At 43.8% G+C, this 26,081-nt stretch overlaps 3 protein-coding genes across 3 annotated transcripts; 2 read left to right on the forward strand and 1 right to left on the reverse strand.

Moving 5' to 3' along the window:
- Nucleotides 1–65: 65 nt before the first annotated feature.
- On the reverse strand, nucleotides 66–14,462 carry tut7 (terminal uridylyl transferase 7). The gene is made up of 29 exons (XM_079160450.1): nucleotides 14,395–14,462; nucleotides 12,641–13,049; nucleotides 12,341–12,495; nucleotides 11,684–11,800; nucleotides 11,358–11,535; nucleotides 11,109–11,197; nucleotides 10,967–11,018; nucleotides 10,784–10,853; nucleotides 10,490–10,616; nucleotides 10,277–10,396; nucleotides 10,040–10,168; nucleotides 9,441–9,618; nucleotides 7,949–8,631; nucleotides 7,682–7,832; nucleotides 6,977–7,063; nucleotides 6,711–6,811; nucleotides 6,407–6,464; nucleotides 5,988–6,091; nucleotides 5,795–5,884; nucleotides 5,577–5,690; nucleotides 4,867–4,944; nucleotides 4,573–4,750; nucleotides 4,284–4,331; nucleotides 4,096–4,187; nucleotides 3,152–3,267; nucleotides 2,847–3,037; nucleotides 2,572–2,645; nucleotides 2,420–2,480; nucleotides 66–1,761 (listed from the first exon to the last, which is right to left on the reverse strand). Exons 2-29 carry the CDS (start codon nucleotides 13,029–13,031, stop codon nucleotides 1,703–1,705), a joined length of 3,891 nt encoding a protein of 1,296 aa, XP_079016576.1. The 5' UTR covers nucleotides 13,032–13,049; nucleotides 14,395–14,462; the 3' UTR covers nucleotides 66–1,702.
- Nucleotides 14,463–15,297: 835 nt separating this feature from the next.
- On the forward strand, nucleotides 15,298–17,898 carry ccno (cyclin O; the record flags this gene model as incomplete). Its single annotated transcript, XM_079160652.1, has 3 exons — nucleotides 15,298–15,651; nucleotides 17,009–17,194; nucleotides 17,311–17,898. 3 exons carry the CDS (start codon nucleotides 15,298–15,300, stop codon nucleotides 17,896–17,898), a joined length of 1,128 nt encoding a protein of 375 aa, XP_079016778.1.
- A 1,459-nt stretch (nucleotides 17,899–19,357) lies between these two features.
- On the forward strand, nucleotides 19,358–21,862 carry mcidas (multiciliate differentiation and DNA synthesis associated cell cycle protein; the record flags this gene model as incomplete). The annotated part of the gene is made up of 7 exons (XM_079160653.1): nucleotides 19,358–19,432; nucleotides 19,474–19,579; nucleotides 19,689–19,768; nucleotides 20,300–20,360; nucleotides 20,492–20,718; nucleotides 21,230–21,340; nucleotides 21,428–21,862. 7 exons carry the CDS (start codon nucleotides 19,358–19,360, stop codon nucleotides 21,860–21,862), a joined length of 1,095 nt encoding a protein of 364 aa, XP_079016779.1.
- Nucleotides 21,863–26,081: the final 4,219 nt, after the last annotated feature.

The raw sequence follows: 26,081 nt of genomic DNA on the forward strand, positions 1-26,081 counted from the left end.
TGGCTCAAGTGTATTCAGCAACAACAAAAAAAGAATAGTTAACCGGCAACCAGTCATAATTTCAGCTTGGGCTGTTTGTTCCAGTTTTATTATAGGAGTGGTACATCACTGTTTTATAAATGCACAACAGTTAGATATCAATAAACATTGTTCTGGAAAAAAAAAGTTGCAGGAAATATTGCACATTGGGATTTGATTTCTGTTTAATGAATTCTTTGAGACACAAAATGGATTGCAAGTCAACCTTTCCTGGCCGGATGGGGGAGGGGGTGTTCCTCAATAACAACTGAACCTCCCATTTGAGTTTGACTAAGGATACTTTTAAAATGGGAAAATAGATTACAATACCATCAACGACACATTTCTTTGAATAAAAGTCAGCCACATTAGGACAATGAGAAAGCCACACGGTCCATCTTCGCATTTGAATGATAAGCAGGTCTTTGAGACGTTAACTAGCAGCGACATATTTAAAGAGCGTGTACCCTCACACAGTGCAGCTACCAATCTGTGGTGCCATTACAACAAAATGAAGACTTTTGTGGCAAATAAATACATTTATCTCTTCACCGAACAAACTGAGATGACCTCTAGTTTAGGAGTAAGTGAGCACAGTGTTTGCAGCGGAGTACACTGGCAGCTGAACCAGTTATTTAATTTTTAAATTTTTTTTTCCATTTAAAAATAAAAATAAAAACCTTACCACTGAGTAAGCATGAAACTCTCTTGTCCAACTTTCAACTGTATGTTCTCGCACTACAGTCAACACTTCCTAGAGTGTGGAGACACATAAGGGTTATTAGAGGAAGTACAGTCTCACCGTCCTGTTTACACACAGGCAGTTGAGGGGCATGTTATCTATGAAATAGTAGAGGATAAGCCGTCTAAAAAACTGAAAATTACAACCCTGGGAAAAAGAAATATCTACAGGGTGGTTTCTCAAACAGAGACAGACTGTGGGTAGAGCTGCTTTTGAGGCTGAAGACAGACGGACTGATGGACATCAGTGCGGAGGCCAAATAAAAACACGATTTAAAAGAAATTTGATTAAAAAAAAATGTAAAAAAAGATCCTGGCCATTACGTACACTGCCATTCAAGTGATTTAAAACAACCTCTAGTATTATTTTTTTTGTTAATAATAAGGAAACCTAATGGGAAAATGTATCCATAAAAGTGTGAACCGATAAGTGACTTCTTGTGTTAATTTCAGACGGCCTTCATCTCGATGAATAACTGACCGTAAATCACTAAAAGTAGCAGACAACACACCATACAAATATACAGCATGTTGTCTGCCAAAAACTCAAGCTATTAACTATTAGTCACGTGAGAGACACTTCTCAATTACTTGTACGATCTAAATTAGTCTGCGATGCCATCGTTTTTAAATGTATAAAAGAGAACTTGACTGGCAGTGTAGGTAAACAAAGACATGAGGTGCATGCAAAATGGCTTCTTTTGTGAAAATGAAAGATTTAAAAAGCTCCTCTGAGGAGGGGAGCTCTAAAAGGGGAACAAAACAAAACACACAAATAAAAGGCCCTATTTGGCTTCAAGTGAAGGCGTCCTGGCTTTGGCTTTTAACAGGCTCCCATTGGCCCAACAGTCCCATTCAGATTCAATGGTTTCTGGACTTTGGGTCGCTGTCTGCCTGGACAAGAGTAGAACCACATGGTTTGCGTAGCCACGGCTGCCGCTGCTCATTCCACCGGACTCTTCCTGTGACCAGAACGACCCACGTTTCGGGAGGTTAAACTACCTGAAACAAAACCAGAATGCGATTGTCAATAATTCAGTCCAACATCAGATTTTAAACCTCCACACAAAAATCATACGGCTAAATGACAGGAAAAATGCCTCGCCCTTACAAACAGTTTTTGCGGCTTTATTTGCACCAAACCATTTCAGGTTACAAGTATGATAACTCACAGAATATATGTTCTTGGATTATGTAGAAAACAGAAAACAGGAGCAAATAGCTCAAATTTAGCACGAACATCAGCAAGCATGCAATCCGGAGTCCAGAGAAAGACGGATGAACCTGATGTAAACATTTCTCACTCTCACTCCTCACCAGCCCTAGAACGAGACCGTTGACCGAAAAATACAAATGTTTTTGACTAGTCCTTCTAGTTCTCCTCGTCTCCTCTAGAATTATAGACATATTTCTGGCACAAAACGCGACATAGCGGTCAGTCTGGGTTGGACATACGGGGATCAATCAAACATGGCCGGACAATGTACGCAGAAGAAAAAGCTGCGTCCTTAATGGGCATTTTAAAATCATTTCCTATAGTCCAGGAAGTAATTTGAAATAACCAATACATTTGTTAAATAATATAAATGGTAAATTAGCTGTACAATAACACTGACAATCAAGTACTGTTCTCAGGATCTTCAGTTGTAAATCTACATACCTGCTTGTGGACTTAATGTCACATTTTGCTTTCTCTTATTCTCTTCTCGTACAGGTGAACCCTGAAAAAAAGGAACAGGGTTATTAGCGTTGTACGTAAGCCGTCGAAAATACGTTTTTTTTTTTTTTACTGTCGCAAAACTAAAATCATACCTGTCGCTCTTTTTCTCTCAAATTCCTTGCGTGAGGTGAGGAGGTGGAAGCGAAGCCTTCCATCCTTATGTTACCTAATAAAAAGAGGGAAGAGGTCAGTTCCCTCCTTTTTATTTTCATGAACAGCAATACATAATAACTTCTTGTACTTTATTTTGTTAACGAAAAAGAGAGCAAAGGAAAATAACAAATAGTCAATTCTACAAGGGAGTTAAAAGAAATCTCTTTTAGAGGGAATAAACAATGCAATTGGTAAAACAAAAGAGACGGTGTACCTGCGGGGTTTCTGTACTGCTGACAGTCCCTCTTGATGTGGGTAGTTGATCCACACAGGTAGCAGCAGCGCACCTCCAGCACATCTCTTTTCCTCCAGTGCTCGTTCTTGTGCCGGACCTGGTCCCTGCCGTCCTCGGCGGTCTCTCGCAGGTGCTCGGGCCTTTTCTCAGAGTCCCGTCTGTGTCTGGACCTGGAACAAAAGTCTCCCACAGTAAAACACAAACACGTGGCTCGATGAGCGGTGCGGATGAGACATTTACAAAACGCTGCGACAGAGTCAGGCTCGTACTGGGATTGTACCTACTTCTTACGCATGGGGCAGTCCTTCATGAAGTGGCCGATCTTGCCACAGATGCGGCAGCAGCGGTCATTAGGAGCCACCTCTCCCTCGGTGAGGACTTCAGGATCAAAGAAATACTCCTGGGACATGAAGGCAAATCACAACTTCAATGCTTACATCATTTAAGTAGCTTTATAAAGACACATTACTAAGTGTTTCCCATACAAAGAATTGTTTCAAAGAATGATACAAAAAAAGAAATTACAAATTTAAAGCACAAAATACAACAGACCAAACAAAAAAAAATTATCCGCCAATATTCAGTAAAATATGCGATCAGGACATCCTTTATGCTTTCATCGTTGCCGGTCTCTGATAATGTTACAATGTAAACAACTAATCCGTGTTGAAAATGACCGGAGGAGAGCTGGTAAAGTGGCTAATGGACAACGAACGAAGGTTCCGTTCAGTTCCATTTATTACAGTTTACATCGTGATGCTTGGTGCTCACACATCAGTCAAAGTTGATGGACAGCGTTTTCCTCATGTTGAATATTTAATGTGTAGATGTCGGCCATTAGATCTGCCCAGAGAATTGTTTTTGTTGCTGCCGATTACATTCCTTGTGATGCAAATTTAACAAACGCACCACAGGAACGTACAACTGTTTTTGTTTTGTTGTGTTACAAAACGGGCTACAACTGAATACCGTAGATCAGCGTCTGGTTTTTGCTGCATTTCTTAGGACTTGACAAGTTCAGCAACATGACGGTCAGAGATGATGCCAAGATTCTTGGCTGTCGAGTGAAACGGACCAATAAATTGATCAACTGCAGTGGCAAAGGTCCAATTTAGGGTTTAAGTGGAGGAAATTAAGAGACATCCAATTTTGGTGGTGGCTGAACATTAAAGAAATGATTCAGGTTGTTGGATTTAATGCCACTACAATGTGGAAATGTGACACTCACCATCTGAGAGGGGTACACTGGAAGAAAGGCTTTGACTGGTGTGCCAAACACTGTTCTGCCGTTGATGAAAGCCTTCATGATGAAGTTAGTCACTGTTTTGATGACAAAAAGAAGAACATGTATTAGAAAAGACACAAAAGGACAAAAGACAACGAGACAACAGAAGACACAAACGGACGGTATCTTACTTTTCCTGGACAGACCGGCACCGAGATTATGATTCAGGTCGAACGGATCTGGAATATGAACAAAGGAAAAAATATTTAAAAAAACACCTACACAGCAATTTTGAGTCAGAAAACAATCTTACAGCGACATGAATTTATTGAAATGGATGGAGCGCAGCATGAGAGAACGCTTCCCAAAGTGCCCAAACAATAACTTCAGCCTGTGCTGGAAGAGAAGTTTAAACCAGGACACCAGAATCCATCCATTTAACTCAGAGGCCTGCACCCCGAGTCTGTCACACAGTCTGACCTTCAATGACGATGTACTTTGATGTCCACTGCTTGTTGAAGGTGGTGAGGCGGCCGTGCTGACGGAGACAGATGACATGCTCTCTGAAGTCAAAGTCCTCGGTGTAGAAGCGCAGCAGGCCGAGCCACAGCTCCCCCACCGTCTCCGTGTTCTTCCTGTACTGTGGCCAGCGACCGGGCTGCAGGCGGAGGAAGACCGGATTGATGTGTTATTAACACACGGTGTGATGTGTATAGATTTATCACAAATGTCAGTCAGACAGAATATGTAAAAAAATAAATAGAAATTACTCACAAGTGCTTTTAAATCGTCAAAGAAGTACACGTTCCAGCCATCAACCAGCACCTCCGGCTTCTTCTTTCCATCATAAATCTGCAACAAACAGTTGAGGGAAGTTGCAGATTCTTAGCAATAGGGTAAAACATTCCTCTTTAGATAGTTTAATTGATAATATAATTGAAGTTTTAACTATTGTTATCACAATACCAAATATGAGACTTTAACACTGTACCCTGCCTAAATATCTCGATACCGATAACGAAGCGATACCGGGCCAAAAACCATAAAACATCAGGAAACATAAATGGAACAATGCAACTTAACATTTCTAATTAATAAAGTTAAAAAACAGTGTGATAATGTATTGAAAGATTGCACATGGTATGCAGTAATGTGATGTCCCTATACTCCAGTTGAGTTGGTTTCTTGTGACAGTTCAGGGCGGTACTGCAGCAAGCTTCCAAAACAAAACCCCACCAAATAGCAATCCATTTAAATGAAGTTCTGTATTTTAATAATAATAATAAGGAACTTTCATCTTAAGAAGTTTATGAGGGAGATGACGGAAGACTCCACAGTAACTGTAACTCAGTTCACATGCTCTTGGGTGGATTAAAACACTTTTAGATTGTACCAATAAACTGGGGTATTGTACAGTTTTTAACAGCAGGATATTGGGATACCGTTCTAGAATTTCTAGTTTTCAAACAAACAAGCATTTGTACCTCTTGCAGCACAGGGATAACTGGCGGGTCTCTCTGCTGGAGAAAGAACAGCACCATGAGGGTGTAGGCGTAGGACGAGAGGCTGCCACGGGAAGCATCCCCAATGTCACACATCTGGAACGCGACAAAAACAAACGATGTAGTAATGTAACAGTAGAATATCACATGACAACAGAGATGTACAAACAAGACACCTCTAGTGTCTAAAGGCCGCTCACCTTGGCGAAAACCTTCATGACGTAACAGAGGATCTTCACTCTCCTGTCAATGGCGGCGTAGGAAGCGAGCAGATGTGTGTTGTGCAGGGCCTGAAGAAGACAAAGTTGGAAAGTGTGACAGTTTGAGAAGTTAGTCGATAGCAAAAGAGACTAAATTAAACAGGACACTAACAGAGAGGGAGAAGAGCCCTACCAAAGTGTTGTAGAGGCTAATGTCTCCCTCCAGGCCGGTGCGAAGGTGGAAGAACTTCACAATCGGTACTTTTGCTGTAGTGATGGACAGGATGTTCTTCAGACCTGGTGAAGACGTGGAAACAGGTTTAAACGGACGCGTTGACATTTTGTGTTTTATGCATCTTTACTTCACAAGGAATTATCGGACAAACTTAGTTGATAAAGGAAACAAATAGAATGGCAGCAAGCTGATACGCTATTATTGCTTAATAAACATTAAAATCCTCCTATGAGCCACTGATGTACCATCAGCTATAGATAATATGAATATGTTTTTGTGGAGTATTTCCTGATCTGAACAGAGGGTCAGAGTGTCGTAGGATGCACAGATTGTGATCTTGTACCGCAAAAGATAAAACTGCAGGATTTCTTACTAACCTTGGTGTTTCCACAGCATTCTGGCCAAGCTCTCAATGATGCTGATGCACTCAACATCCTGTGGAGCAAAATCACCAACGGAGTTGCATTTTATGGATTTGAGATCAACAATGAATCGTGCTGACAAGCCATTATTACCAAAAACTACAACAAGTCATCATTTCATTTAACCCTCAATGATTGAAGCAGAAACACGGAGTACACACAAAACTTGTCTTTTCTGTTGCTATCAATAAACTAAATACTAATTTCCTACAAAAAGGACATCTCAGTCCTTGCAAAAGTCAAAAAAAGGAGAACTTACTTCCATGGTCTCCTGCCCCTCTAGCACCATACAGATGTCTAGGTCACTCTGTCTGAACCCAAAGCCATTTTTGGATGATCCAAACAGTTGCAGCCGAGCTCCTGTTCATCAAAAAACAAAAACAGGATTTGTTCATTTCAACACTAATGTTCTAACATCACGTGGGTTTACGGGGAAGACAATAAAATGCAGTGTCACTCATCATCATACTATTTTAAGTTAAAACTAAAAGATGCTAAACTATGAAGACGAGGGGATTACTTCACCCGCAAACTGTCGTCTGACGAAGGCCTCCAGGTCCTGAAGGATGTGCTCTCTTACACCCACTTCCAGTTCATCTGGGGCGAAGTCAGCTGAAAAGAAAACGGACCCGTCAGACGTCCCCCAAAGTCACACACTGTATTTGAAATGACGTCACCCATCTGTAATGAGAGCGGATTTATCTCCCTCTAGTTCCACCACGACAGTGGTGAACGTGAGGCTGACTGAGAAGGAGTCTTTGGTGAGAAATCTGCAAAGTTTCCCTTTAAGTAACTTAACAAAAGCTACTGAGGGTTCAGTGACAAGTAACATTAAGGTCATTAGCTCCAGCCGTTTAAATGCACGTTGGGACTCGTGCAGGAACCACAAACAGATTTGTGCGTAAATGCCAAGTCCTGGTTATTCATAAAAAATGTATAATATGCAACAGGTAACCTAAAAAAATAATGCAAAGACTGACGCAAAAAATGTTTGGACGAATTCAGCCATTAGTAGATTTAACAACATTTAGGACGGAATTATTTAAATAAGGGATATTTAAGTGTTCATACTGGGAAGTTTAAAATATAATCAAATGCCTTAAAAGCTTATTTTTAACTCAATCTATTTCTGTTTAAAAAGAGCAAATATTTATACTTTTTTTATATTCTAGAAATGGATCAGGACGACGTGAGCATTTCCAAATACGTATGCAACTACATAATACTCACTGTAGCACTGCTCACAGACTTTGTCGAGGACACAAAGGAACTCTGGTGTGATCGGGGGCAAAGGACCCAGCTGCACTTTCTTGAAATCTTCCGGACAGTCTTTCTTCAGATGGCCATCTCGCTTGCACAAGCTGCACACGACCATGTGTGACTAAGAGAGACGGAAAGGTGTTTAAACACAGCTGATGCACACAGGCTCATCTGACACAGTTTCTTTAACTTCCAGTCGTCCTGCAACCCAAATGATTAAAAACCCAACACACTTACCTTGCCTCTGGTGAAAGCTTGCTTCGTGAACTCATAGGACCGTCTCTTCTCTTGTTGGGTTTTATTTTCTGGGCTCTTGTCGTTAATTGTATCCTCTAAATGTGGAGGCGAGAGACCCTCGGGCGCCAACTTTACCTCCTCGTCCATCGAACCAGGTGTGTCCAAATCTGGACCCTCCTCGTCAGACAGGAGCTCCTCCCCGGAGATCTCGTCCACTGGGAAAATGTCCTCGTCCTCCGTGGTGAAGCTGTCCAGGTGTTGCCTGTTGTGCTGAGCGTCCACATCGACGTCCTCGTCCTCCTCGTCCTCGGAGAGGCTGCTTTTGCCCGGGTCCGCTTTCTCCTTCTCTCGTTCCTCATCAGAGTCGCTGTACTCTTCGACTTCCTCTTCTTCCTCGATGATGCAGTCGGAGTCTTCGGGGCCGTTTTCGCCAGCTTTGGGTTGACCTGCGCGCTGCGACTGGACGCTGAGCAGACTTAAAGCGGACGCGGCCTCTTCGTCGGGAGCCTCGGCGTTCGCCCCTCGGACAGGTCCGCGCTGCGCCTTCGTCTTGGGACCGACGGCTGGAGCGTTGAGCGGCAGTGCAAAGTACTTGTACGTGGTTTTGAGACAGTGGAGGATGTACTCGTACATCTGCTGGCTGTTCAGGGTGCGGGCCACGTTTCTCTTCACGGCGAACGGGTCTGAAAGAGACACATTACTTTGAGTTCAATCATGTCAAAGTAAATCTCTAGACGTGTTCAACGGAAATGAAGATTATATTTAAAAAGAGACATATAGAAGGCATTCGGAGTCAGTCAAGGTTTTACTGCGCATTCTTTTTCTGTCGCGCTCGACGCACGCACGCTAACTTTTTTTGTTGTGTCAATGTTAGCCGCTCCGATTCAACCATGTTGGGCTGGAAAAAAAACGTGCATGCAGACTGATATTCAGCTGTGTCGTTCTGTCGGCAGATTAAGTGACTTCAAGGAATAGTCTGCTAGCCGCTAGGCTAACTCATGCAGCATAAATTACCATAGGCATTCAGGAAGTGCCCTGACTTAGAGCTGCTATGGTAAAACGCTACGAGAACACTTGTAATGCACTGCAGGAGGACTTGTGTTTTGTTTCTGTAATGAATATGTACTGAGGTGGCTCACACAGATGAACCTTTTTATATCAAAGACTGTTGCAGTGTGATTATTGATAGCACTTTCTAAATAAAAAGGGAGTTCAGATTTCTGACTGCTAGTATTAATTGATAATGTAAAAGAACCTTGTGCTGCAGATAGAGCATTGAGGATACATCGAGAAACGTTGTGCATTCAAATGGTCATCGTGAGGCCGATGAAGGTTCGCACCTCTCTCTGGGATGGAATTAAACTCTGAACATGGAATTGTACAAGTGGCATTCCATTTCATTGCTGCTCATTTAAGTCAACATGGAAAATGAGCAGCACACCAAAAGCATAAACCTTTAAATTCAAAGCAGAAAAAGAGAAGAGTTTCTGACCCTCCACAGCGACGCGTTTCTTCGGCCAGTCCTTCATCTCCCGGGAGAGGACGGCACCGGTCCGCACACTGATGACGTTGTCGGCCAAGTTGAACTCCAGCGAGTAGAAGCGGAGCATCTCCACCCAGAGAAGTCCAACCTCCACCGGAGAGTGAGGGCTCTGGAACACCAGCGGAACCTGCAGGGGAAACACAGACAGCACAAACGTTCAGCTTCTAGTAAGACAGTGGATTAAAAAAGACATTATGAATGCCTGAGCTCCTCCACTAAACCATAAGCAGTTTCCAAAAGCAAAATCATTTTCCCTCATCAAACAACACAACCATTGTTATCTCCAGGAACTACTTCATGTGTTTTGGTTGCCTTCCAATGTAATTTGAGTGATGAACAGGACAAAAAGATGAAACTCTGACAAAACCTGTTCACCATGCTGTATCATCTATGGTAACAGAAGTTTTTTATGTCTCTGCAAGTTCAGTTTTATTACTGTAGCAAAAGAAAAATGAGTCAAAATCTAGAAAAAGCACATTTGTGTAAAACAACAGGAACAAACACGCTCTTCTCAGATAATTAAACGACATTAGTGTATCCATGCATACCTTTCCCTTTATACAAGAGCCCTCTGGTGGCGGGTCTTTGGAGGGAGGGGTGTAGGCCCAGTGTACGTGTCCGTCCTCTGTGTGCGTGAGGTTGAAGTCTGACAGCCTGCTCAGTGAAAACCCCTTAATCTAAAAAAACAAAATCAGATTATTGGATTAGTTTCATCCTCGGATCAATGCTGAAATGAACGCCGTATACTTTATTTTCCGGGCACAGGGTGAAGAGAAGCGGCACACCTCTTGCTTCAGGTAGGCAGGCAAGAGGGACTCTTTGCGCTGCTGTAAGAAGAAGATGACCATGAGGGCGAAGACGTACGGAGGCAGCCCGCCTTCCTCGGCGCGGTCGATCTCGCTGATCTAAAGCGGGAACAAGAAAACAAAAATGCTTTACCAAAGTCAATTTGAAAAGAATGTAGGGATACAGAGTCCCTGATTCATGTGGAAACATACCCGGGCCCAGCTTCTGAGACCCAAAACCAGTGGGAGGAGGAGATGCTCCCGACTGGACAGGGCAGAGAGATAGGAGGTGGTTTGGAACGCGTTTTCATTGCCGGCGCTCACTTTGCACACCAGGCCGCTGTCGAGAAAAGTTAACGGTTTTCATTAGTGGCTCACCGCTCTTGTGCATGTGGTAATGTAAGAAACCCCCATTCTGGTAGTTCCATAACGTCTTGATTAATGATCAGCCTGGACTTTCTATAAGTCACACTTTGATTGATAAATATGTCCAACAATAACACCCACCTGTTTTTCTCTTTGCACATGACCACAGGCACCCGGGCATGAAAATCAGCTTCCATCTCGACAAAGATAGCTGAGGAACACAACAAGACGTGTTCAATTTAAGTCCAGCGACACATGATTTGACTTTGCTGTGGTTGGATTATTTTTAAACGAGGACACATGAATGACTAAGAGCTGACTCACAGTTCACGGAGAGGCTCTCCTTGACCAACAACAAGACGTCCGGCTGATGCATCTGTGAATACATGCCATTTCAAAGTCGTTATGAAACATGAATGCAATATAGAAAAGGACATGAATGAAAAAAAATAAAATGAAAACTCACGTGAGGTGGATACTGAATGTCAATGTTGACATCAGAATCCTTAAATCCAAACTTAGTGCAAGACGATCCATAAAGCCTGAGCCTGATCTCTACAGACGAGAGACGGAGCAATGTTATTAACATAAGAACAAATAATGGTGAAGTGATGTCAAGTACAACAGCCCGTTTGCTACAATGCGACACGACCACGATGAATTCGGGTTGTGTCGCTCGTCACCAAAGCGAATATTTTGTCCCCGGGGGACTTACCAGGCAGGACGGACAGAAGGAGGTCTTGCAACATGGAGACGACGCTTTGTCTCGTCTCGACATCCTGGTCACTCATCCCGTGTTCCCGGACCACGGCCTCTAGCGCAGCGCTCACCGCGGCGATCTGCTCCGGGCCGGGAGGCAGGATCTCAGTCAGCATCGCCTGCTCTTGCTTCTCCTATAGGAGCAAACAAAGCAGATGTGGGTTCAGGACGGTTTTCAATGCATAAAAGACTGGAACCGCACGGCGACAGCACGGCAGCATAATCTGCTCACAAACGTTTGCCGTCTACATGGTGATTTGCATAATATGGTCATTTTCTCACCCTGGCCCTCTTCTTGTGCCGTTTGTCTTGGATGTGTCGGTTAGCTTCCGACACGGACTCCAGCAGGACGTCGCACAGAGCGCAGGTGTAAATGGCACCGGGGTTGTTGTGGGACCTCTGAACCAAAAGAAGAGGAAAGAAGACATCAGACAATGGCTGCAATAATTAAACTGTTGTGGATCTTCTTAACTTAGTTCTATCTCATAAACATATCAAAAATTGGAGCACTGAATAAACTCGTTATCAGGTTTAACTCCTCTAAAAAACAAATTAGGGCTGCAACTAAATAATCATCGTCATAATATATTCATCTGCAGATTATTAATCATTCAGTGTGTAAAAACATGAGGAAACTGTGAAAGATGCCCAGGACTAGAGCTGCAGGGATTAATCAATTAATTGTCAACTATTAAATTAATCGCCAACTATTTTAATAACCGATATGAGAAACTTTAAGTCAAAATTCTCTGATTCCAGCTTGTTAAATATGCATATTTCCTGGTTTCTTTACTCTTCTTTGACAGTGAACTGACCACCTTTGAGTTATGGACAAAACAAGACAAATATGGACGTCATCTTGGGCTTTGGGGAAATATTAATATTTGGGCTATCACCCACACAGAGAGAGAGAGCGAGAGCGAGAGCAAGAGACCGTACCTTCTTCAGGGAGTAGATCTCGTCTTTGTTAAGCCGCCGCTCTGCTTGCCGTAGGTTTTGCAGCTCTTTGGCGGACAGTGTGGACTCGTCGATCATTGGGCCCCTGTTCTCCTCACCATAAGCTCTATTCTTGTTTCTGTTTCTCCGTCTTCTCCCTTTGGAAGGAAGAACGTGTCATTATGCATTTAATATGCTTTAGTGGAGTAAGTAATCAGCCAGTTCAGACTATTTTTTTATAATCCTAAAAAAAAAAAAAGTGTTCCTCTCACTCTCCCAGAGTCTGACTTTCAAAATCCTCACCTGAATTATGAGCATTGCCGTCAGCGTCCTCTCTCCCTCCCTGCTCCCTGTCTTCTCCCGGGGCACTCCTCCTCCACTGCTGCTGCTGCGAGCGCTCTCTCCAGCTGTCTTCTCGACTCCCACCACTGTTCTCAAGACCAGGGAACCACCGGGGGTCATCCTTCTGCGAGGGGCTGTGACCACCTCTGAATCCACCAGGCGAGTAGTTCAGGGGCCCCAGCCCTCCCTTCTTGGGACTGGCCCGGTAGGGCCCACCCTGGTGACCTCCCTCTGATCTGTAGCTCTGTCCTCGACCCTGGTCCTGGGACCTCCAGCTTTCTCCCCTCTCCGTTCCTGCTCCCCTCTCCCTGCCGCCTTGCCGCCCCCGGTAAGGCCTGCCCGAGTTTTCCATGGTTCACTTTTGCAAAAACTGCAGGATGAAATATGCAGTTAATATAGAAAAAGTCCTCATGTGAAAACATCCTTGACACAAACTGTATGGCAACAGAATCATCTGCTTTTTTCGTTCTTTTTGTGCAGAGACGGTCATTGGCTGCAACTGCCAATTCAGAGCAGACTGCTGCACAACTTTGCAGCTGATTAAGACACAGCTACAATTTGATTTTAAAAGGAGTTGAGCAAACACATGTCTGTCAACATTTTTTGTCATTTTAAGCCCATGTAACATAGTTGTCGGACTTCTGCCAACTACGGTTCACCATCAACAGACTTTCAACCAGACACAATCATCGTCACTCTGCCTCCTGTGACTTTGTAGCCACAAACAGAGAGGAGATCTGTCACCAATTGACATCCCCAGGGGCCAATTAATTGTAACTTTCGTTTTGGGTCAAGATAATAAAAAAAAAACGCAGGGACTTGGTCTCTCCAAAAAATAATAATAATTCCTACCCCACTAATAACCCCTTTATGACCAGGGTAAGACCTAAAGTGAAGCTGCACGTTAAGTAAAGAGAGTTGTGCAGTTCTGACTCTTTCAGCTCAGAAAAGCATTGATGATTTATCGAAGGTAATGTATGATTTTACACCTGCCTCGTTAAAGAAAATAATTTATAAACAGGCTTTTATGTAAATTATTCCCTATAAAATCACTCCACCACCAATTGTATCCGTTTGTTGGTGTGATATAAGTGCTATACAAGCAACAGCTAACATAACTATTATCTCCGTGGAAACCCTAACTTTAACATTGGTGCTTATCGTGTTACCAAACCGATCACTAACGAATACAATATCACTGTAAGGTGAATGTGTATGCACTAACGCATATTGAACGTTAAGCAGACTCCAAGTTCCGGGCTAACTGTAACGCTAGCTAACTAACCGAACGTTAGCTGACGTCATTAGCTTGTTATTGTACCGTGTTTGCGTGAGCTAGCTAGCTAGCTTCTGCAGTCAGGTTTGCCTCTAACCGTTTCCTCTTCCTCGAGTTAACGGCGTGTAACTTTATCACGCGTGGAGCTAACACGCCGTCAACAAACTGACGTTAGTGTTAGCAACCAAATGTAACGTTAGCTAACTTGCAACATAGAGCCCCACCAGCTAACGTTACTGTTAAGCTAGCTCTTCCTATTTAGCTCATTAGCTAAGACACCTAACAGCTAACGTTAGCTACCAAGCTAGCAACAGCTACCGTTACTGCTTATTTCATAGTTCTTCTGTCGGGCCGCTCATACTGCAGCTGCGTCAAATGCAGCCATCAGTAAAATGTCCGCGATAATTATCCATAAAGAATACTAAAGTCAATGAAATACCGTTTGTACGTGTGCAGAGGGCACACTGGAAGCCTTGTTCAGGTCTGACTTGGCATGATCGCTCGTCCTGAACTGGAGTTTGAAAGATGACGCACGAGCTCGTCTGTTTTGTAGACGTCAGCGTTCAAGGTCCGCCCACCGCAAAGTCAGTGCGGATCCCATCAATATGAATAATTACTCAATATATTATATCATCATGAACCGCATTCAGTTGACGTTCTGACACGAAGTTAGTTGAGAAAAACTCAAATATTGGAGATGATTGTTAGCTATGTGTTATGAGATGTTATGTCATCGTTATGCATAAACAATTACATAATAACCTCACTTATAGCACTTATAATACATTATTACATACAAATTGCAATTGCCCTTTTAAGCAATAGGCCACATTTATGTGAAACTACAATGCCATTGTAGTTTCACATATAGCCTCATGTTTTTTTCAGTTATTTCTGTCAAAGTGTTTTGAAATTTCACATTCAATATCAAAAGTGTAAAAGCAATTTTTATCTGATGAATTCACAAAGTAACGTGTAACAATGTAACACATTAGGATACAATTCAATGTGAAAACATAACATTTTACATTCTTTTTGTTATGTGATCTAATTGATTTTCATGGGCCTAGACAGCAAAAAGCGATAATCTAACATATGGTTCAAGGTTTAGGATAATTAATCCCTACATGGGACAAGTGATTGTTTAGCCTCGGTTTCCCAGGCGACGGGAGAAAGGTGCGCTGCAGGAGCGCGGGGAAGACCCGGGAAAACTAACGTAACCAGACGGAACTCCCCTCCCCAACCCGCGGCCAACATCCACGAGGCTGCTGCAGTGTTGGGACCTGGCCTCAGTGATACACGGCCAGCGAAAGGCTCCGGTAAGTGACAGCCTACCGGAGACATGGTGTCATTTGAGAACGGAGAGCGTGGTTCCGAGGCCGTTTACAAACGGAGACGGACGGACGGCGCGTCCCCTCCAACAGAAGCGCACGCAACGGTCCGGCAGCGGCAGACCGCCCGGCACAGAAAGCAGACGCTCGTGTCCAAGTTGAGCGACTCTGGTTTCGAGGAAGACCTGGGATCCTCCCCGATTTGCTCCCCGGCTCGGGTAGACTTGTCCCCGCTGCCTTCGGACGAGCCTCCCGCGGGACAGCTGTCCAACTGGTACCTCCAGTACGGCGACGTCGGTTTACAGATCCAGAGGGACAACGAGGCGCAGTTTCATTCCTGCACAAGCTTGGCACGCCAGCCACAAGTAGGTTATAACCAGAGATGGGCAGTATTTCTAGTACTTGTATTTGAAATACGTATTTCAATTACTTTTGAGTATTTTGTAATTTGTATTTGATAAGGCCGATTAAAAAGCTAACGTAATTTGTAACAAAATACTTTAGAGTGGAGTAATTTTGTATTTTAAAATACTCAAAATACTTTCTCCAGAATCAAAAAATAGTTCACGAGTTCAGTCTTCAGATCTTCAAGTTCAACGGATTATCTGTCAAGTTAAATATTGTATCTGAGTGTGACAGATGTCAACTAGCTTAATATATAACTTATGTCTGGGTCTGGCTACATAGCCTATTGTATATACATGGTGATGGTTATAATATCAAGCTAGCGATCGATGCTAGCATGCTAATGACGCTAGCATGCTGTCTAGGCTAGTGCATAGCCAGTGTTTAGCAAGTTAGCTTATCAGTCGAGTAGCTAGCTATAGGAAGAGGGAGACTGGGAGCTTGTATGTCATATGTGATGAATATTTTCTTGTTGATACAAACCAAAGTGTATGGGCTGTTAAGTCCCATTAATAAAAATATATATATACATAATCAATCAAGTTGTTGTCTTTCAATAGCTTTGCTTAGTTACACTAACATTCTGTGACTGTTCTTCCTTTTTGTGGGGTTCACTAGAGCTTTGTGTACATTATAACCCAAATCGGAATGCTCTGCTATACCAAATTGTGAGTAAACAGAAAATCCAGGAAAAAGTATTTCCTATATTTTAAATACAAAATACATGTATTTTGTTACATTTTCTGGCACCAGTATTTTGTATTTTGTATTTTGTTGTAATACATTTATTTGGGGGTATTTTGTATCAAAATACATTTTGATGTATTTTTGCCCATCTCTGGTTATAACGCACGTTATAGTGTTAGGTCAGGTGAATAGATGAATAAGAAATATGTGTAATTTATTCAACTTCTATATGAATTAAGCCAACTTTTCACACTTCATATTAAGAGAACAACATCTGTAATCCAAAACATTTTCTTTTAAATTGTAGCCTACTTTATAACATTGATATTATTTCAGAAGAGCTTGATTATCCATTGGATATTCATAATTTATAGTGGAGCTCATTTTTTCAAATAGAGATGAACTTTAGTTTTAGATATAGTTTCCACGTCTAAATATCTAATATTTTAATAAGATTCCTGCAATTACAACAATCTTGCCATATAGAAACACAGGTGGCTTAATGCATAAATAATGACATGAACATATCTATATAACTGCTATGAAGATGGATAAACACGTGCTGTCACTGAAATCCTTCGCCTTTCCCATGTCTTTTACACTAATGCAGTCTGTGCTCTGTGCTAGCAGCTGACTGCGGAGGCCCGCTGTAAGCTCGTCAGCTGGCTCATCCCAGTCCACAAACACTTCCGTCTGTCCTTCGAGTGCTGCTGCCTGGCGGTGAACATCATGGACAGGTTCATGGCGTCCACGCCGGTGGCCGCGGACTGCTTCCAGCTGCTGGGCGTCACTGCGCTCCTCCTGGCCAGCAAACAGGTGCGTGTCGTGCCCGGTGACCATGGTTGACAGTTTGGATCTCCTTCATCGCCACTCACTCCCTCTCTCTCTCTCCCTCTCCCTCTCCCTCCCTCTCTCCCTCTCTGGTCACCCAGGTGGAAGTGTGCTCGCCACGGATCGGCCACCTCCTGGCGCTGTGCTGCGACGCGTTCACCAAGGAGCAGCTCTGCAACCTGGAGTGTCTCGTCCTTCTCCGCCTGAACTTCCGGCTCACCGCGCCCACGCTTGCCTTTTTCCTAGACTATTACGCCAACTGCGCCGATGCGGCACAGTTTGAGGCCAAGAGCGCGGGCGGTGGCAGGTTTGCGCGCACGTATCCAGACGCGAAAGGACCCGGGCGGTCTGGCAACCTCGCGCGCAAGGCGTGCGAGTTGAGTCTGGCGGACTACGCTTTCAACAAATACCCACCGTCCCTGACCGCTCGCTGCGCGCTGTGGATAGCCGGTGAGTTACAGGAAGGTGAGCAGGAAGACCAGGGGGGCGGTTTTGTGGCCGAGCAGTGTACCCAACCATCCGCGCGCCCCGAGATCTGTGAAGTGGACTCTCCGGAAGCGACGGACCACTTCCTGTCCCTGATGACTCCGGGGAGCCGCAACCACAATCTGGCCCAGGAGTGCAGGGACAACCTGAGACTGCTGGTGTCGTTAAACCAGGAGTCACTGGAAGTGATGTCTACCGTGTGACTACAGGTGTGCGGATGTGAAGAGGCCAAATCCCTCCCTAAACTTTGGGGGATTTATTGGGTTATTTAGAGATGATGTTCAAGTGAAGCATGGTGTTTATGCAAACCCGCATTATACCTCATAGACAGTTGAAGTGAATGAAAGTTTTACAACATTGCGTTTGTATTTATTGTATAGGCCTTTGTTAATCAATGAAGTACATTAATATATTCTGTTTATTTTTTTATATAATTTCGAATCAAAGTCATTGTTTACTGTGTATATGCTGCGAGTTTACGGGATGTGTTACTGTTGCAACCTCTTTCATGAAGGACCTGTACAAAAATTCACTCATTGTCATTGATTGTTTGTATTGTAATAAATAAATGATCAGTAAATTATTTCGTGTTGGTCTCTTGAATGATCATAAAAACGTGAAGCCACAATCCACACCTACCAGGAGGCCTTTTTCATTATTTCAGTATTAAGTGAAATATGTGAAGTAATCGGTCCAGGTCGTGGAGACTGGATGACATGAATCACAACATCATTTGACAAAATGCACCATGGAATGTTGCGTGCTGCGTGGCTGGATTGGATGCGGGCAAAGCAGGGGTTTGTGGCATAAATTACTCTGTTTAACACTAAACTACAAGACTGACATCTAAATGTGAGGTTTAAATCCCTCTTTAGGGTCAACAGCAGAAATAAACACATTTCTCACCGTATAAGGGACCGTAGTGGCCTATCGTCGCTGTTGGCCTGGAGGTCAGTTTACCTACGTCTTTACTCACCGTTGCATCATTATTTTGAAACTGACCTGTGCCAACACAGCCTGGCCAATTGAGGTTCCTTTCTCTGATAATCCATTACGCGTGGCATGTCGGCCTGCTGACACAGTGTCGACCACACAGGTGCATTCAGCGTTAAGGGTCAACCAGGATCACTCTTGTTTGTATACTAATAGAGGCATTTGTCACCAGTGTTTGCTGAGCTGTCTGCCGTAATTACCCTTTTCCTTTTTGTTTCACTTTGCGACAGCCCTTGACTTAATTCAAGTATTTTACGCACAGCTGGATAGAAATTACGCACTGAACGATAGGGCCATATTGACAGGCTGGTCTTCTCTCATGAGGACTGCAAACAAAAGCTAAAGATTTTATAAAAACGGACATATTGTCCGCGCAAGGGGAATATGTGCCCGCAGGCGGGAGGGAGGGCACGTCTGACGCAGAGAGCACCTGCTGTAATGGCGCCGTTGTGCGCGGCACCACTTTACACTTCAGACGACGAAAAACCGTTTGTCTGCAACAATTTTAGTCTCCGAGGACGCCTGTTGCTCCCTGGAGACCGTTTAAGTGCATTTGATTGGTGCCGAGGCCGCGGTATGGAGAGGCACAAACCGGGAGAATTCCGTCTATAAATCATCAGCTCTGAATCAAACAGTGGTCCCTTCAGTCCTGCAGCCAGAACCGAGCCGATGGAGATGCAAAGAGACAGGAGGGTGTTTGGTGCTACGCGCCCCAACCAACGGAGGGCTGCGGGAAACACAAGGGTATGACATCTTTTCTCTTGACAATGATGCATATAATTTAGCTCCGTGTAGCGGCGTTAACAGACTCATACCTGCAGGACAAGCTGGTGCCAAGGAGCAGCAGCCCGATCAGTGTGTACGTTGAGCTCCCATGCGTCATTGAGCAAGGTATGCGCATCTCTATGATTTGTGTTTCATGCAACAATAGCACGTGACGGCACGTGAACATAAATGGTCCACACTTGAATCATGCAGACGCACTTTACTTGTGTTCAAGCTTTTTCAACAATCGCGTGGGATGATTTGGAGGACTGCGCGTCCGCGGTGAGACGGGACAGCGACTCCCTCGGCTCTCAGGTGAGTTAAAAAAAATATGTATATATATATATATATATATATATATATATATAACTTTTCAGTGCCAGAAAGACATGTCTAATTCCTAATAAGACGTCCCGTGTCTTTGTGGCGCCAGATCTGTCATGTAACTACACGACTTTAATTAACGCACAATTAATAACATGCCAGAGAGAGAGATGGTATATTGCGGCAGATAAGGTTGTTAATGTTTGACGCGATGTGCTGGAATTCTGCACGAATGAGATCGTGGTTTACTCGTGACACGCCAGGGCTACCGCTAATTGGCAGGACCTCCCTCGTTTTGGTCCACGAGCCGCGTCTTTGGCACAGTGCGTCCAAAAAAACACACACTCACGCGACGGCACGCTTCACTGAAATGAGCACCCAGACGTTTTCCGCCACACGGCCACATTGCGCCGCTTGGTCGTGGTGGGACTACCAGGTTTGGGGGCAGTTGTGATTTCCATGTTGGCTCAGACTTTTGAATCCGTGTGATGTCTTTTAATCGTCTATTTGACTCGCACTCAGGTGAACGAATCTGATGGAGATGACCAAGATTTTGGAGATTATGCGCTGGATTTCATGGCAGGTGAGTGACGCAAAGCAAGTCTTCTGCTGTGGAGATGCAAACATTTACATCTCAGCCTTGATAGTGTACTACAATAATCCTCAAAATAAGACATGCTGACTAAACCTTGGGGTGTTTGTCTCCTCTGTCAGATTCTCCTGCCACCCTGGAGAGCAGTCTGTCTCCAGCTGAGCTGGTACCATTCCAGGGATGCGTCCTACCCCTCCTCACCCCTCAGTGGTGCTTCTCTTCAGGGGCCGGTCTGGTTCACTCTTCCACAGAAGCAGGCCACCTATCTGCCCAAGACCGAGCTCCCTGGCAGGGCATCGCTCAGTACCAGGGCAGGCCGTTGGGAGATTCCATAGAAGTCAACAATCAGGTAAATTCTCACTGAGATTTAGCCTAGTGCCAGCGTTTCTTTTCTTTTCTTTTCTTTTTTCTTCGGATTTGGTGATTGTGACTCACATATGTGACTTGTGTTTAGATGGGTCTAAACAAGAGATCCCGAAGCCCTGTGACTGACCTTTGACTGGTTTATTGTTCTGTCACGACTTTGTCTCCAAAATGATGCTCAGAAAATATTGTATTTTTAATATCATGTCTTTTTTTAAATTTAAAAACAGGTCTAAGTACAAACAATGAACCTGGAAATTAGCATGATATGTCGCCTTTAACCCAGTGGTTTAAAAATTTGCAAACTGGAGAGTTTGTGTAAACCAGTAAAATGTAAAATTGCGGTTCCGAGTTTGTGGTTTCATGTGACTGGAGCCACATTTGATACATTTGAAATAACTTGTGTTGAAACACAAAGAATTGGTTGTGCCAATAGGTGAAAGGAAAGGACTCTCATTGTCTTCTGTCAGCGTGACTTTGTCTCTGTGCGTCCTCAGCTCCACGAGACTCTGCGGCGACGACAGGAAGAGATCGACTCCCTCCAGGAGAGGAACCTTCCCCTCCGGCAGCTGGCCAGCCGCGCAAAGCACCTGGCCTCGGTGCTCGAAGTGAGTACATGGCCGAGACAAAAGCACGGCCAAATACTGTACATACACTCGTATTATGATATAACCTTTATGTCTGTTGGTCTTCAGAAACTGATGACAGTCAGAGACCCACAGGTGAGGGAGCCAGCGATGCCCTGCGGCGAGAAAACTTCCCTAAGTCCCTGTAAGCGGCAGCGACTAGACGAAGGATACGAAACGGAGCCCTCCGACTCAGTGGAGGACATGCTGAGGGACATCAGCACGCGCTGCAACGCCGTCCTGCACGACGCCAATGCCGGGACGAGACCGCCGCGGGAACCAGACACCATACGCATGCACGGCTCATTCTCAGGCCTGCAGACTTCATTCTCCAGCAGCTCGGCTGCGGACGGAGCGGAGCCCGACGAGAGCGTCTCGTCCTTCAGGACTTCCGTCCGAGAACACTGCACCATGAGGACTCGGGTGTTTCCCCACGGACGGGCCTTCACCTCCAGGACACAGCGAGGGGGGTACCGCTTCCGCTGGGTTCCCGACAACAGCTGAAACCGGGGCTTTGCAAATGCAAAACTGGACCCCTTCGGTGATTTGGGAGGAAGTGTGGGTGGGCAGCGGTTGTTAATGCTTAACAAACAAATCTATAGGGAGATCTGTAAATGATTCAGTGATGTCTTCCTCAGGTAGCTCATGAGCTGATCAGTCAGAGGTGGTGCCTGACAAAAGGAAATGACACTGCCACTTTTCATTGTGTTTCTGTTTACAGGCCTCGAAATGTAATGATCCAGCCAAACAATGGGGCACCGTCGGGTTTATCTTCACGCCGCGACACTATGATTTGTCTTGGGGAAAATAAAAGTTATGTTTTGTAAAGCTGTGTTGGAGTGCTTTTTGTTAAGAGGTGGTGTTTGAGCAAACGGAAAGAAACGTTTCTTGTTTGCAGCATCGAAACAAATGTGACCCCGTGACCTGACTTTAAGAAGAAGGGGACTTCCTTCCCTTTTGTCTCTGTCTGAGTGACTGTGTGGTCTGAACAAGGGGCACTGAGTCATGATGCATTGCAGCCAACATCCTTGTTTAGATCCTTGGTTTGGGAAATTGAAATACAGGTTTTTTCCCCCAGGTTGCATGATTTCTTGCTATTCTAAACCAAAACACTTAAGCTGTATAAGCAGTGAAAAAACTCTTATTTCCCCAAAAAATCTATTTTTTAAAAACCTGGTAGAAGAAGAAACCAAAACAGGAAGAAGAGATGAACTTATTTCAAGAGGAGGTGACCTTCTGACCTTTGTGTTTCTGTGACGTAATCTTCCTTCAACCTCCCCGTTGAGGGCTTTAGCTGTAAAACGGTGGGTTTGTGTGAGGCGGACGGGGCCAGGGGACAATGTGGAACCTCAGGTGGACACCTGTTTAAATTCCCTAAAACTGTTTACTTTAGAGCAGTGAAGGCAGCGCCGCAGTGCCACAGGACAATTTACAGTGCTGCTGTCATAACAACGAAGACAAAGATAAGAAGAGCCTGATAAAGAGATCCAGGTCTGATAAACACAGGGCTTCAGTCAGTCTGTCTATCTCTCGCTGTCTGTGTGTACGTCCGTCTCACCCATCCTTCGTTCCGTCCATCCATCCACCAATACATCTATACATTTATCTATTTATCCATACATCATCCTTCGTTCTGTCCATCCATCCATTCGTTGATCAGTCCATCCATCTGTACATCAATACAGCTATGCATCCATCCATCTATCTATTCCAGCCATCCATCCTTCCATCATGCCTCCATCATCCCTCCATCCGTCGTTCCATCCATCCATCCATCCATCCATACATCTACAATCTATTCATCTATCTATTCATCCATCTGAAAAAATGCCTCCATCATCCCTCCATCCGTCCTTCCATCCATCCATCCATCCTTCCATCATGCTTCCATCTGTCCATTAATCCATCCATCATCCATCTATATATACATCTAACTATTTATCCATCCATCCATCCATCCATCCATCATCCATCCATCCATCCATCCATCCATCTATATATACATCTAACTATTTATCCATCCATCCATCCATCCATCTATATATACATCTAACTATTTATCCATCCATCCATTCATCCGTCTATCAATACATCAATACATCAATACATCCATCCATTTTTATCATTATATTTGATGGGACATCACAACTCTATTGCATGTCAAATTTAGTAACTCGCCCATTTAATTCATGCTCCAAAACCTGGTAACTGTGTCAGTAAATGGGCCACCAAAATGAAAAGTTGTTTAGTCACCATGAGAATGGTACTGGTCAAAATGTTTAGATGTTTTTTTACTCCGGTAGTTAACCCGGTAATGTTTCTCATATACAAATCTCTGTTTTGCTGTTTTTGTGTAACTGACTGCTTACTGAACAAGAATGTCAGTTTGGTCTAGATCAGGGGTGTCAAACTCATTGTCGCTCTGGGGCCACATCAGCATCATGGTTGCCCCCAAAGGGCCGGTTGGCGGCGGGGGGGGGGGGGGGGGGGGGGGGGTGCTCCTTCGTCTTCGGTGGGGGGGTGGGGGGGGGGTATGTGGCAGCTGGTGGAGGTGTGCGCGGCGCGTGCGGATCGGGGAGGAGCTCCGCCGTGCGCGATACAACGGATATTTGTAAATTGTCCGACTTTTAAATTTTTTTTTTTTGCTGGCGGATTCGCGGGCCACATAAAATGACGTGGCGGGCCGGATCCGGCCCGCGGGCCGTATGTTTGACACCCCTGGTCTAGATGAACACTATTGTGTATTGCACTGAGCTTTTTAGATTCCCACTTCAACAGTATGTCAAAGATTACTAGGAAAAGTTAATACTGTACAATACACAGAAAAAAAAGATATGCACATTTGTACAGTAAATCTATTTGTGTAGCAATGTGTAAACAGAGACGTCTCAGTGAGACATATGCCACAAAATGACATCCATGCCAAAAAAAAAAGCTCCCCGAAGAATATAATACAATTTATTTATACTGTTGTATTTTTATATCGCAAAGTAACTCATGTATTGTAGTAAAGTGAAGTAAAAAGCACATTCTTTTCCATCTAGAACTACAACTTAGTATAAGTAAGCTTCCAAAAAAATGAAAGGTAACTTTCCACCACTGAAGGGCACCGAACGTGACCCCCGCAGCCGTCAACGACTTAACTTCCTGCTGCCAACGTATAAATCACACAGGACGCTTTGTTTGTCGACCCTCGTGGAACCGCACAAACCTTCACAGCCAGGCGCGCCTCGAGCCACTTTTACTGCAAACAAATCCGTTTTGTCACCGAGAGCTGAGCTGCTCGTGACACATTTGACCGGTTAAGCTACCGCCAAACTGCGGGAGGGAGGGGAGGGGGAGGAAAATACAGACACAATGAGTTTCTAAGGTGACTAAAGCCAAACCTGGAGGGAGGCTGCAAACCAGACAGAGCCCCGCGGGAAAAAAAAGAAGGAAAGAAAAAAATACTAATTAGTCCTGTGGAGTGATGCTGTAATGGAGGTGCAAAGACCTCTGGGTAAATATCACTTACACAGAGTTAAGATTTTATTTGAGCATTTTTTCTTATTCAAGTGAGACGTTATAAGGGACTATTGCACATTTTAAAGTAAGCTACAATAATGTAAGCAATCAAGTTTTAAAATAATACAATGACGATTAAGACAAATGGTGCACAAAAAAAGATGCTACAAATGCCTATAAATCATTAACAGCACAGAGACACACAATAATTAAACAGCCTACCAGCCTAATTACCTGCTTATAACGACAAAGTCATGAGACAATTCGGAGAAGACCTACATGTACCTTTAATAATAACTAATAATCTGCCACAACTTTATTATGCATTATGGCCCTTTTGTTGTGACTAAACTGGCCGCTGGCTCTCTGATGGGAGCACGTGTCTGCATGCTTGCGTGTCTTTGAGAGCACGCACCTGTCGCACAGTTCCAGGCTCGAGCTCGTGGTGAGCGAGCGCATATGGAGGTGGCAGGTGGCGAGAACGTGCGCTGCTCGCGCCGTTCGGCCCACTTAGCGCCAGAGCAGAGCTCGTCATAAAAACAGGCGCGGACTGTTCCCGCAAAACGAGGCTGAGTGTCGAAGAGCAGTCACGAGATTATCCGAAAATACTTGTATGTAAATGTAATGTCTTTTGTTTCTGTGGTGAAAGTTTTATATTTATTGTGAAAGTTGTTTTATTTTATCAAAGTAATATTTTATTATTTATTATTAGTTTAGTTAATTCATTTCAATTTAGTTATTTTGTATCATTTCAGTTTAGTTGTTAATACAAATATTGTATTTAATAACTCAAATTAAATTAGAAAAACTGTAACGTTTACCTGATAGGGAAATATTTTGTTTACATCAGGTATAATCTGACACAAATCAATACTATACACTGCTGCTATAATGTATTGCAACTTATTATAATTCTGTATGTTTTGTCTATCATAATGTCTTTTTTCTGCCTATTATTGAAGGGAAAATAACCATTTATTGTATAGATATTCATTCTTATTACCTTGTGATTGTTTTAACTCGATTCCTTGCTTTAAATAGCTTGTGTTTGAACGATTCTACACTCTTATATATTCATCATTATTAATCTTTAGAACAACATTTTCTTCAGCCAAACAACAGAGACTATAGCTAATAGATGTGAGTCTGGCAGTTCAATAATAAAGCGTGTGTAGACTGGTACTATACGTCTTGTCCTTGTCTGGGTCAGATAACATGT

The sequence above is a fragment of the Pholis gunnellus genome (assembly GCF_910591455.1).
Source record: "Pholis gunnellus genome assembly, chromosome: 6".
Classification (NCBI taxonomy): domain Eukaryota; kingdom Metazoa; phylum Chordata; class Actinopteri; order Perciformes; family Pholidae; genus Pholis; species Pholis gunnellus.